This window comes from Drosophila virilis, chromosome 4 (genome assembly GCF_030788295.1).
Source record: "Drosophila virilis strain 15010-1051.87 chromosome 4, Dvir_AGI_RSII-ME, whole genome shotgun sequence".
Lineage (NCBI taxonomy): Eukaryota > Metazoa > Arthropoda > Insecta > Diptera > Drosophilidae > Drosophila > Drosophila virilis.
The window spans coordinates 5,561,302-5,575,567 of NC_091546.1; the positions used below are offsets into that span (position 1 = coordinate 5,561,302).

The window sequence follows — 14,266 nt, forward strand, 5'->3', positions numbered from 1 at the left end:
AAACATTTCGGATTGCTGATAATTAAATTATTATTAATCTTTATCAGTTTGTTGAATGCAGCCTGATATTCCATAAAGATATGGATTCTATATGTGAGAGATGTCAGTAGGCACATTCTGAACCCGTTTTAAAGCCCAGTATATGCTCTACTGACTAGTTTATATATTTCTTGATATCGCTAAGAGCTAGTTTGTATACATTTTTAAATCGCTTAAAGCATGTCCATTTTGCCTTTGACAGTCATCAGGAATACATAAATATATATAAATATATATAAATTGAGCTGTTGCAGAAAACATTAAGTTCTTTACTATTTGCAAAATAATTGAAAAATATACAGCTTTTCAAAGCATGCAGCCTAGCATCCTGTTAAAGGGTATTTAGTCTTCGGCAGAACGTATTTTTATACGTTTCAGCTTGGGTTTCGCTTCTTTTTCGTTTGTTTATAATTTGTAGTTGTTATTGTTGTTGTTGGGTCAGAAAATGCGCCTTAAGCTGCTTCAGATTTTCCAGCACTTGGTGCAAATGAAGTGCGCAGATTTGTTTACTTAGGCGGCAAAGGGTAGAAGGTGCATGGGCAAATGGGCTCGGCAGCAGCTTAATGAATTAGGCATAATGTGCTAAAGAAATTTAATTAAAAAAAGGCAGCAAAATCCAGCGAGCCCTGTAATTAAATACACTAATCTAGTGATCTAAAGACTAATCAAAGCTATCGCATAACGCATACGCAACGTTTTACAGAAGCTGAAAGAGCATCATTTAAACCGGGCTAATTGTTTTTCATTCTTTATTCATTTGCTGCATGACCATTTAAAAGCGTATTACAAACGCCTTAACAACTGAAAACAAAGGGCCAAGAGCCGGCAAAAAATGACAAACTAAATCTCTTAAAAAACAAACACACATTTATGAGCAACACAGAGGGAAATAAGGTGGGGGGGAGTGGACCTTGGCAACTTTGGCAGTGTATAACTAAGCTCTAATGCACAGCTAAGGATACAAATTACGAAACAATGACGTCAACGTGCCTGTCAACAACTTGGCCAGACAATAGTTTTCTAACAGACAGCGACAGAGCAGGGTGCGGGATGCGGGATGCGGGGTGTGGTCATGGGTAGAGGGTTCGGCTGGGTCTGGTTGGAGGCCAGCGCCAGGTGCAGCGGACATTTCTGTCGCATGCACACAAATTACGTGCGAGATTATGCCGAAGTCCGAGCTCAAATTGGAGTCGTTCCAAGTGGGGGTTGGGTTAGTTTCATTTGTGATCATTTTGCCAAGCGCACGTAGCGAATGCAACAAGCACGGGTATTCGACTAAAAGTTACCCTGCACAGCATACAAATCATGCGCCGCAACTATGACAAATTAATTAAAAAATAACTAGCTTGATATTTAGGTCGAAGAGATGTTATTAAAATGTGTTCACAATTTATGGAGAACACACAACAAGTAAATGGTATTTTATGCAATAGGAGAATATAAATAGTTGGTGCCTCTAACTTTTCTAATCCTTGGGATATGCTCAAAAACAGAGGATACAACTGAACACAACACAAACTCTTTCAGCCTCTCTCTCTCAGCTGCTCTCTCCTCTACCCAGCTGTAATATACCCATTTTTCGTAAATTTTTACTGGGTATAGTCCATACGAACACACAGTTCAAGTTCAAATCATATATTATGACAAAGGCTGCAACCATTGCCTGCCATTGACCAGGCTTGTGTGGGGGAGGGTGGCAGGCTGAACTTAAAGGAGTCGTCCTCGAGCTAAACATGCATTTAAATGCAGCCTGATTTGATAACAAAGCCCCGGGGATAGCGGCAGGGCAAGTAACTGAATGAGAGCCGCTGACAGCGACAACAATTGTGCATTGTTCGCATATGTCAAAAGGTGTGAAAATTAATATTTACGCTAAAAAGAAAACAAACCTGAGCAAGAAAATATAGAAGAAGATGAGGGATAATAACAAGAGCAACAACAACAACAGCAGCAGCAGTAGCAGCAACAGCAGCTTGCATTGTCTGCCTCGTGCAGTCAACTCTTGTAATTCATTTCCTGGGCTCCTCTCCACAGCCTGCAGCTAGCTTTTAGATCAAATGCATTATCCTGGTTTTGGTGCACAGCTCCTTTCACGCTTGTTGCTTAGCAGCCATCTAAAGGTGCTTCGATGTTGTTGTTGTTGTTGCTGCTGATGCTGCTGCTGTTTCCATTGTTGTTGCCCTGTGGCCATTTTATTGTTTAGCTGCAACGCATTCGGCTACGCATGTTGCTGGCAGGCGCTTTGAATTACGTGGCATTCGCTTTAAAGTGCTCTTGAACTCAACTTCACAGCGCGAAAACCTCAGCTCCCACTTAGCTGAGTGGTCTCCAAGTGGTTGTTTAGTTAGCAGCTGTCTGGATTTGGCGGCTGTCTAGTTGGCTCTTCAACTACATAAGTCTTCAAAATATCTAAGATAGATTAGTTATTCGCTTTTCAGTGAAAATAAATTGAGCACGATTTGCCTGCAGCGTTTGTCAATCAGTTGAGTAGCTCGACAATTAGGCAAAAACTGCACAAAAGCAGATTATAAGCTGCGCGTGCGTTTATTCATGTGCAATTTTCGGCTTAGAGCTTACCCTGCGTATACTTAATACAGTTGTCGCTGGCTCTTCATAATCGCAGGAAGAGGAGTTCGTAGTTCAAATGTCTATAAGAACTTAAACTGGATTCCATCGATTAAAAGATAATATAGTCATTAGTTTATAATAGCAAAAGCGATCAACAAAATAATTTTTAATCATATATGTTTTTATACACTGAACCAATTAAAAATGGGTGTAAGGGTATATTGTATTTGTGCGAAATCCAAATGTATGTAACAGGCAGAAGGAAGCATCTCCGACCCCATAAAATATATATATTCTTGATCAGCATCAATAGCCGAGTCGATCTAGCCATGTCCGTCTGTCTGTCCGTCCGTCCGTCTGTATGTATGAACGCAAGGATCTCAGAACATATAAGAGCTATAGACTTGAAATTTTAGATGTAGGTGCTCCTAGTCCCTGCGCAGATTGAGTTTGTTTCCGATAATCGATAGCTTTCTTCGTTTCCCAGCAATCGATATCGATATCCTGTTTTTTGGGCAATTTTGGTAAATAATAAGAGCTAGAGTCCCCAAACTTACCATATAGCCTCTAAAATAGAATATATATATTCATTTGATGTTGGAAGAAGAGGGTAGAAGAGAAGAGGATACCCTGATCCTCTAGTCGGGAGCTCCTGACTAGAACCTCTTGTTAAATTTCGATTGTATAAGTTTAAGACAATTCTCATATCTTGACTGACAGATAGACGAATCTGTTTCTAAGCCCCTTTCCACAACAGATTTTACCGAAGTTTTTCTGTCAGTTAAAACACAACGCAACATAATTTATTTCATTTATTTATTTATTTTCACATTAATGACCTGTCTTTAAATGCGGCACTCTTTGCCATACATCTTAGCATTATTATCCATTATATGCCAGAATCAAGTGCCTTTTCAAAGGTTTGCCTGAAAGTCATGCAACATAAAATCTTTTGGCTATTCAGTAACAGAAAGCAATTATTATTGCCTCTAGCACAGGTGAAGCACTTTTGGTTTGCGGCATATGCCGCACGCCTCCGCATTATGTGGTCGCACAATTAAACTTGGCACAAGCCGCAGTTGCGCTGCACTTTCGCCCATAAATTTTGACGGTCACCGAAATGTTTCGTTCCAAATACAAAAAAAATGGCCAGGCAACAACAGATATATGTGTATATATAAATAAATATAAGTACCCGCACAGCTAAAGATACAAATGCAGAAGTAGAAGATATTTCCAGCGAGAATTTAACTGCTGTGCAGTCGCGCATGAATTGCGCAGTAACTGCGAATGCCTCACAGCTCGGCCCCCAGTCAATTATATGGGCCTTGGACATTAAATGTCATTACGCAGCAACAATCAAAAGGAGCTGCCTCTAGACAGGAGACGGCAGACAGGAGGCGGAGGACGCAGGACACAGCAGCGTCAAGCTAAGCATGAAATTAAAATGCGCCCAAGATGTATTGTCGTCTGTCATGCGTTCGAATCTAGACAAAGATGATGCCATACTGTAGGCCAAGTTAGCTATGCTTTCTATTACACGGACAGAATTGCTTGGGATTCAACATTTCCACAATATTTTCAATATTTTTTTTTGATGTGCTTGGTCTAGATATTAAACTTCGTTGCGGAAATTATTTTGAATATGGTAAAGAATAGAAAAAAAAATATATATAAAAATAATTGAATTAGACAATGAAGTCAATAATAATAAATAACTAAGGACAAGAGACAGGACCCAAAACAATACAACTCTTATTTCCAAAGAAGTATTTTTTCTAGGGTTAACAGTTATGCATATCGTATAAACCATTCAGTATTTCATTTAAAGTCTGCAATTTTCTATTTTCAAACTTAAATTTAGTTTAACAAATATTTTAAAAAAATTATACATAATTATCCCCTACAATTATTCCATAATATACAAAGTCTTCTCACAAAATCAAGTCCTAAAAATTAAATATTAAATGCTCGAAGTTAAACAGATCCATTAACCATTTGCTGTTAACATAAATATTTAATTCAAATTTGAAGAAAGTATCGTTAAATATTATAATTTAGTCGATTTTTTTTATTGTGTAGCTATGCCGCGCCGCGTCGCGTCGCCTCGTGTCGCTGGCAGCCTGTCGTTTTGCTTATAATTTCATTTTTCACACCGTTGTCTCAACTGCCGCAAGTTGGCAGCCAACTTGCTAGTCGCCACACCCCGCCCCCCTCCACAGCAAGCCCCTTGCCTGATGGGACAAAAGTGTGAAGCTCCGGTTGTGCCTCATTGTCTGGCAGCCATTCGGTTCGTTTTTGGCCATTTTGTGCCTTTTTGGCTTTTGGGAATTATGCCAAAGCGATAATAATAATAAAATAAAAGTGCCTTTAAAAAAAAAGAGAGGTGTCCCGCAGGCTCTCTTGGCACACACACAGACATAAGGTACTTATATTAAATTTTTGCAACTGAAATTCTGAATTGCCGCTGAACGCCTGTTGCATAATTCGCCGTCAGACTACTTCAAATGTTTTCTAAAATTTAATTAATTTACCGAAAGCCACAAAAAGAAAAATTATTCCTTTGCTTCATTTGAAAGGCAAAATCAAAAAGGAGCCGCTCGCAGGCCACAGCTCGAAGCTCGCAGCTCGCAGCTCGCAGCTGGCGGCAACTCAATTAAATGAATGTCAAAGAGCAGGCGCCGGCAACGCTTACAGTGGCTTGCGCTGGCTCAACAATTCCTTTGACACGCACACCGGAGCACAAATATGACTAGCTGCTGGACGAGCACTGACAATGAGTGCGACTTCTGCTCCTGCCCCAGGCCCCTGGTCCTGTGTTCCCGCTCCTGTTGCTATTGCTACTCATGCGACCTGCTTCTGTTGATGTTGTTGTCTTTATAGCCTGGTCGCCTCCTGTGGCCAGCGCGTTCTCTCTGTGTTATTGTAGCCATGGAAATGAATATTAATGCCGCCTGCTGAATTGTGCAGCTAACGTATACCCATGACCATGCCTACTGTCAAGCCCACTGCCATGCCTACGCCCATTGGCAATCCCTTGTCCAATGCCGCAGGTCCTCGGCCACTTCGACAAAGTCCTTTGGCCGCAGTGCGGCTCAGTGCACACTTTGCTTGGCATTAATATTTATCAGCGGTATCAGAAGTTGCTCTCGCTCTTCTTGTTGTTGTTATTCTGCTTCTCGAATCCCTTCGTTAAGTAACACATTTTGCATACCCTTTGCTTATTACATTTCAATAAACAAATTTAATTGGGCGTGCCAACAGTCTGAGTTAAATATTCATTTATAAACATGCATTTTGTGTATAAACAAAGTGAATATTTTAAAATAATTTTGAATATTAATAAACTGAATTGAAACCTTAATCAAAATTTTGTACTAAAACCTAATAGACAAAGCTCTAAGAAATAATATGTCTCTATATGAGTTTTCTACCTTTATTCATTTACTTTAATATCACAGAAATATTACAATACTTGCGAAAAGAAAGGACGCTTTAACAATATTTAATACGCTTTAAAATCAATTAAAAGCATTTAATTGTAAAAACTCAAAGGTAACTTAATCGAATTTGAAGTGCCTTAAATATCACATAAATTAAAAAAAAAAGAGTGCCCGTATAAATGTTAATAGATCAGCGTCGAATATTTAATTTCAGCATACTATTAACTGATATTTTGCGAATTTTCTGCGATTTTTCAATTGATAAAAGCAAAAATTAAATACTTTTAAATGCAGCGTTCGGGCTGCGATAATATTATATGCTTGAAACACGGCACCCTTGAATATGATTAAACCTTATCATTTAACCACACACTCGTTCACGCACACTCCGAGTGTGTTGTGCCATTGTCAACAGTAATGAAATTTACCTGTACACGAAACGAAATTAAATCATTAACACCTGAAGCGTGCGCAGCCAATGACATCGGCATTGAAGTTCGAGTCCTGCCCTGGCCAAACAGGACACTGCAGCATATATAAGTAAATACCCTGCCATTATTGCTTAATACGTTAAATTGAAAGCTGGCACTTCCAGGAGAAGATGCGAAAAAACAAAGGTTAAGAAAAGCGTTTCCCCTGGGCCATAGAATATGTGTCTCCAGGGAGATAAAATACCAATAATAACAAACATTTATAACTTATAATTAGATATATAATTATACTCTCCATTCTTCACTTTACGGCAATATAAGTCTTGTTCTTGCAAGGCAGTGCTATCGCCATACTATCCCTTGGAAGATACAAGAGCAATAACATCGCATTCGAGCTTTCCATGCCATCTTCCTGCTGAATAAATTCAATGATGATAAAAATCATCTCAAAATGCTTGCAGAGTATATTTATTTCCTCTGTCTGCAATTAACAGGGCGACTTTCAATAACATTTAAAATACGCACACACTCCAGAGGGCAGTTTGAGGGTATGTTTGTGTGTGTGTGTGTGCGTGTGTGTGTCTCGCTTTTATTGCGCCAATAATGCAATTTGTTGACATTGGCTAGGCCGTGTTAATAAGTCGCGCCGCGAAACGGTAATGCAATTTCCAGCTATGGCCAGAGGGAAATTTCCTTTTTGCACGACCATTGAACTTGGCCCCAAAAGGCGATTGCAAAGAACTTAATTAATTAGCTGCCAAAAACTTTGCTTTTCAAGTTTTTTGGCCACAATCTGATACACTTGCCTCATAGCAGCTGCACTACTGAATTCTGACCAGGAAAAATAAACCCAAACCCGAAAGGGGAGAAAAACACAACCGGGGCTAAAGAACTTTGCGTGTATTTACTGTTTTTCTTTGGGATTTTCGATTCGGGCTGCTTTTTTGTTGCGGCTTCTAAGTGCAGGACAAGGACAACAAGGACCTGCTGTAGGAAGCTTTTGTATTTTAGTTACGCTGCGAGCCGGAAACGGATGCGGCAACGACAGAGGCAAAGGGAACAGCAAAGGCGGCTCAACATTGGGTTCAGCCATGTCCAGTGCTGACCGCAATCGCATTGTGGCATTGTCCACATCAATGTTGTCGCCTCCTATTTTTGTTACCGGCTCTGCCAGGCTGGATTAATGGTCTGGCCCATGTCCATCAGCACAGGGAAAGGCACAAAAATTGATTTTACTTTTTGATTCATAGCAACAGAGCAGCACCCAGACCCTAAACGAAAGCATTTCACATGGCCAACAGATGCTGCTGCTGTTGCTGGTCCAACTGCAACTTCAATAATTTCATTGACAAATCTTTGGCTTTTGGCACTCGCACAGCTCAGAAACTTAGCACAAACCACGCCAAATGAAAATCACAACTGACAAAGTTTTAAGCACACAACTCTAAAGAACTTTGCACACATACACACACACACACAGGGGCACACACAGTTTGAAACGACTCTCAAATTAAATTAAAGTTATTAAATCATCAATTCAATCAGACAATTAAGAAAGTTGCCAGTTTGCAAGTTTTTGGCCACATAAACTTGACGACACATGTGGCAGGCCACCAACTATCCGTCTCTCTCTCGCTCTCTCTCTCTCTCTCTCTCTCTCTCTCTCGCTCTCTCACACTATTTCCAATTCAGCATTTAGTGCTAAACATTCTGTAAAAAATTTGTTCCAGTCAAAATTTAATTTACTCACAAAACTCAATTTGTGGTTAGCAGCGAATAAAGTAAAAAATTTCAACACTTAATTACGATGTATTCATATAAAACTTGACAAAAAAAAAAGTGGAATTAATTTAATCAAAAGTGTCTTGGCTGGGAGATATCCTGTACCTGACCCTTTAAGTATATTTATCTAGTTATTATATATACAAAAGTCATATATACAGCTTTAAATAAATCGAGATTTATCGATTTTAATAAAAGCTCATTTGTTATTGAAAAGCATATATCTATGCACTTACATTTACCCCACAAATGTTAGTCCCATTTTACGGGATTATCCAGATCGCAGTCTTTCTTTTATAAGTTTTGCCTTAGAAAGGGATTTGCTATCTAACTTAAGTGCTTTCCTCAGGTCTCGGTTAGCTTTAGAAAATTATTTATATGTATATATTTTTTATTCGCTACAGGGTATTCAAATATAAACACATAACCAGATATAATCGGTTTATTACAGTTCCAGTCAAATTCTAAATGGCCAGTGCTGTGCTTTGATGTGAACAGCTTTGAATAGTTGTGTGTCTGTATGTTTGTGTGTGTACGTGAGTTTCACTTGTTATTGATTTCAATTTCATTAACGCTTTGAGTTTTGTTTCTGCCATTTACCCTCCGGCCCAGAGCACAACTGTCTAGCTGTCTGTTGTTTCAACTTGTCCGCCTGTCAGTCAGCCGCTGCGTTTGTCTGAACTATGACCTCTGGGCATGGGCATTACAACATGTAATGAAAGTTAACAACAACAAAAATGAACTGTTAAAACTATGTACTTATGTGTTCACCCAAAGATAATTTAAAGACAAAGCTTCTCTCTTTGCTTAGACAATTGTATCTTCCAACTTTTATATTCAATCTATAAATTATTTGCGGAGATTTGTAAACAGATTTTAAAATTATTTACTTTTATATGATAACTTCCAGTCTTTTGTAAAACTTCGATCCCGCGACTTAGCTTACACCTTAAGCACAATTTGTTATAATTTACAGGTACTTATTTAATTAAATTTTTAAATAGAGCATATTTGGTATAAGTTAAATTTCCGCGAGAAGTGTATCTAAAACTCGCTACATCCAATTAAATTTCCATCATAGCCTTTAAATCCTTGGTAAACAAAAACTTTTCAGACAGATACTTGATCAAATTTGTTGTATTCAAGTCAAAAGCTAGACCAAGCAGTTCGCATTTTGTACGAGAGTTAAAGGTGTGCGTGGGTGTGTATATTTACAGGCTGCGCTTTCGATTAGCTTAATTCGAAAATTCCAAACTACGGGCATTGATTGAACTTGTCCTGCGCCTGGCACTAATGAAAATAACGCAAATGTTTAATGTTTTCTTTTCTTATTCTCTCACTTTTTTCACTCAGGTTGGCAAATAGCTGACAGCGGTGGGCAAGAGGGTTGGCTATGAGAGCAGGGCTTGATGTGGTAGCTGCCAGCAGCTGCCATCAGAAGCGTGTCCTGTCGGCGCCCGGCATGATTTTCAATTTGTGATCTTAATCAGCAGGTGTCCTGCATGGCTCTCTTTCAGAGCCTTCCTTTGGCAATGCCTTTCTCCTCGATTCTCATTTTGTTTTTACTTTTTTTCGTTTGGTTGCCTATCAACATGGACGTCAGCGTCATAGTCATTGCCTTTTTATTATTTTCATTCGGGTTTTGGCTGGCTGCCTACTAATAGCAGTTGTTGTTGTTGTACGCCTTTGTTCGCTCTCAACGTTCGACGTTGCTAGGCATTAACTTTTGTCATTTTGAGCATCCCTCAGTCAGTGAACAATGCATTGTGAATTGGCAGGACCTGGTCCAGGACCTGAGGCCTCATCGACCCCGTGGCTCACACTTAAGTCTAGACTGTCTGTTGGCCTGGCCAGTGCTGGCCAGACTGCCCGCTGCTTTTGGTCTACTGCTGTGTTCATTTAATTAAATTACACCAAATTGTTCGGGTCGTCCTTTCATTCAGCTCACAAAATACCAACAACAACAGCAACAACGAATCGCATAAAATGTGTAGAAAATTACAAAATATGTTGGCCTGGAAAAATATTTACCCAATGCCTGTTGCCAGTTGTGCTTAAAGTGTTCGTAATTGCTTTGCTTGTTTTGTTGTTGTTGTTTTTTTGTTTTTTTTTGCCTTGTATTCCTTTTCAATTGAAAAACAATTTGGCTTTCAAATTATGTGAAATACATGAGAAAATGAGCACAAGAAATGCCGCATAAATAATACAAGAAGAGTACAAAACAATTTTTATATTTTTGGCTAACATATTCGAAAGATACGCGTAGCAGCTGTGCCGTATTTATTTGTATTTGACTCAAACTGAAAGCTGTGTGTGTGTGTGCTAGTGTTTGCGAAATCTGCCGTCAATTTGCTGTTATCAAAATGCAATAGACATTTGAGTTGTGAGGCAGATATGAACACAAAACGCTTTCGCCGTCAAATCGCCAATAGGCGAACTAGGTTTACTTCATGAGAGACTAAAAATATATTGGGGAGAAGCATATATTTTATTAATTTTTAGACAATCTCCATTCGGCTTTTGTTATACATTTAGCGAAATGTTGTTGGAAATGAACTTAGGAATATTTTGTTATTACAGGCTGTTCCATTGTTGACTAACACGCACGTAAATTCACACACCAAAGGAGGCAAAACTTTTGCACAGCCCAGATGCGAATGCGAATCCCAACTGTACTATGGAATACATTTGACAATGTTTGTAGCTTTTTTTGAAAATAATATAATGTATGCTAGTTGGTTAACGTTGCCCAAAAGATTTGGAGAACATTAAATGAAAATTCCTCCTTTAGATTTCTAAAAGAAAGGCTTCTATCTAAGATGCCACCTCAAGTATCTTAAGTAAACAAAAAATTCTCAATTTATCTTAGCAGCTCGTATTACTTGGTTTTAGTATTTTATTTATTTGCTATTTTTTAAGACTGAAAATTCATGACAGTCACAAATTGTCTCAATATGCCCCATTGTGCCGCATGCGAACGTTTTACATTTTTCGTTGCCTACTTTTTTGGGCATTCGCAATGCTCGCAATCAAAATCATAAAATATAAGTTTGCACTGCGTAAATTTCGAGTGCTCGCCACAGCTGCCTAAATATTTTTTAATTTGCTTTGTTGTTGTTATTTTGCCAACTGTGCGCGTTAAAGCTCAAGTTATATTATTTTGTAAAAAGTTCTTTTGCTGCCAACTGTTGCCCCATGCGGCACATAGTGATTAATCATAAACAGAAATCACTTGGAACGCAGCTGCAGCCGCCAAAATCCCACACCTTGCCAGCACAACAAAAGTCTGTCATTCGAAACAAGAGTTGACACAAAAAAAGGGAAGCACGATATAAAAAAGATAAAGGCAGGTAACTGACGGTTAGGTAACTGCGGCTCTCATATTGATCAATCAATGTCAGTTGGCTCCTGTTGCAAAATCTATAAGCAATATGATAACCATTTGGCAATAAACTCCAACAACGCCAGCATCTGACTGTCTGCCTGTCTGACTGTCTGTCTGTGTGTCTGCCTCTCTGTCTGTCTGGGCATCTGTGCTTTTGTCTGGCGTTGTCTTTGTAACACTTTGAGTGATTCGATATGGCACATAACTGCAGACACACACACACATACACACACACACACACGTGTGCCCCACTGTTGTCCACTTGCTGCTAAACCTTTGATTGAAACAAATTTCCAATATAACCGAATGACGGATGCGACGAAAAGCGACATTTTGTTTTCCCCTCCCGCCCTCGGCTACACCATTCCGTCCGTTTCACATCCTTTGGCTGTACTCCTTGTCTCTTTGTCCACCTTTGGCTGGTGCGCCAAAAAGTGTCACTTTTTATGAGCGATCATTTGTATTTTCCTTCTTTTTTTCCGCTTGCCCAATTCTGTTGCACCCCTTTTTGGCACTGTTATTTGTTGTCGCATGCTTTCCTCGCCCGTCTCACCTCACCGTCCTCTTGTATTAGCTATTGCTTCTGTAATTTTATGCTTTTGACAAATTCGAGTTTAAGTGGATTACTTTTTACTGTGGCAACTTCCCCACCGGGAACTCTCTGGCGAACGATTGTAGTTAATGTTCTCTTCTTGTTGCTGATGATTAATTAATTGTTTTTCCTGTTGCTTGTTTGTATCTGATTTTCTCCGAGACATTTGTAGCGCAATTAATTTTCATTTGCATTTGTCCGTGCGAGAAATGTAAGCGTGAAAAAGACTAGTGAAATAAACTGGACTTTTATTTGCAATTTGTGGGATTTGTTATATAAAAAAAGGCACATAGGAAAATGTTTGGCTTTCCATCTTGTATTTCGTGAATCTACTTTATATTTAAAGCTGATTGTCGAAACTGTTCATAGATCTTATCCTTAATCCATTCCTTGCTGTGTGGCACATAGCTTCCTGTGCTCTTCTTATACACCAGGCAGCTTATGTCCACGAAGGAATCGATGAAATCAAACAGTTGTATGATATCATAGGTAATCGTCGGCAATTCGGGCATGCTACGCTTCAGATGCTCCTCATAAATCTTGCAGACCGCATCGAGGCATTTCTGGGTGCTGTTATATTCGGTATAGGTGCGCGTCCTTGGATTTTTCTTCGGGTGCACCAGCAATATCGTACGAGACATGGTCAGGAATAACTATGAAAAGAAATACTTAGCAACATAAATATATTTATTCTTATGAGAAAGCGGGATAGTACGCACCTTCTTAATAATTGTAAGTAAAATTTAAAAGTAATACCCGTTTAAAATTGCAACTGAATTGACATGAATGCAAAAGCCTGCTCTGATATTCTTATTACTTCCAAATTAAGCAGAGCTGGCAATCTTTCCTACCTTTGAAATATTTGTTAAGAAAATATTTTATGCTATAATGTAGTTTTTTGTTCTCTATTCTATTAATGCAATTCGGAATACAGCATCAGCAACCTGCTTTTCTGTTAGCATATTGATGAGTTTCATAAGCTAATTCTAAGTTTGACATATTTGAGAGAAGATTTCTAATGCAAACATGGCAGTTCTTACCTTTGATTCTCTTTTTCAGGCCAATTAATAAGGAGATAAATTATTTTGTATAATATCTCTATGATCGTTTTTATATATATTATATTCTTTTTATATATTTTGCACAATATATCATCAACACTTCTTACATATATTCAAATATTGAACCTTCATTTCTTTTACCTCAGTATACCATTCAGCTGGATTAGCTAATTTACTTTTAAACTCATGCCAGCAACATATTTGATTGTAGAAAAAACAACAAAAACTGTATTTGGAAGAAATACGTTATTTCCTCCAAAATGATTTTAAAACTTTCGTTTTATAAATTTCTAACAAAAGTTTTAAGATTTTCCGATCAATTGCACACCGAAACTGAAATAATTTTGCGCTAAACTGTACTTGAGTTGATTTTATTTTCCGAGTGGGCGTGGCCAGCTTTACAGTTTGCCGAAAATTGTCCCATGCGAACAATTAGAGGCAAGGGTTTTAACATCTTAAACACGTGCGTGCGCTTTCAATTTCATTTCCGGCTGTGCCAGGGTGACCCAGCACCCAGCTCCTTCCATAATATACTTGAGTATGAAGCTCATAAAAGATTTAAGTGTCGCTGCCATTACAAATGCAATTTGCAAAAAACTTTTGATTTCGGCAGGACACCCCAGGCACAGAATCTGGCTCTGGGTCTGGGGCTGGGCCACAGGCTTTTATTGGACTCATTAAACGAAAATGTTTGCGACTGAAGCGAGCTCAAGTTGGGCTTTCGCTGAGTTCCTCGAGCTCTTCGAGTTCGCCGAGCTGTAGCTGAGTTTAGTCTCGCTTTCGATTTCTCGTTCCTCTATGGACGCTCTGGCATTGGCAAGTCAACTCACGTTTCGCTACCTTTTCAAAAAGGTGCTCGGCGTTGATTTTAGAAAGTTTCTTCTTTTCCTATTTTCTTGTTTTTTTTTGTGTTTCTGGGACGCAACCGAGGCTCGAGTGAGGCCAAAGATTTGAATGGTTTCTCA

General features: G+C 38.8%; 1 protein-coding gene and 1 long non-coding RNA gene across 6 annotated transcripts in view; one reads left to right on the top strand and one right to left on the bottom strand.

Annotated features, from left to right (window-relative positions):
- The window catches only part of LOC116651529 (uncharacterized), a 117,754-nt gene that overhangs the window by 97,267 nt on the left and 6,221 nt on the right, over positions 1-14,266 (top strand). The window lies entirely within an intron of this gene.
- Positions 12,467-13,116, bottom strand: LOC6628979 (enhancer of rudimentary homolog). The gene is made up of 2 exons (XM_002052695.4): positions 12,960-13,116; positions 12,467-12,893 (listed from the first exon to the last, which is right to left on the bottom strand). Exon 2 carries the CDS (start codon positions 12,879-12,881, stop codon positions 12,570-12,572), a length of 312 nt encoding a protein of 103 aa, XP_002052731.1. The 5' UTR covers positions 12,882-12,893; positions 12,960-13,116; the 3' UTR covers positions 12,467-12,569.

Bases quoted from the DNA above. Each gene is read 5' to 3' on its own strand.
- LOC6628979 (XM_002052695.4), bottom strand. From the start codon at position 12,881: ATGTCTCGTACGATATTGCTGGTGCACCCGAAGAAAAATCCAAGGACG.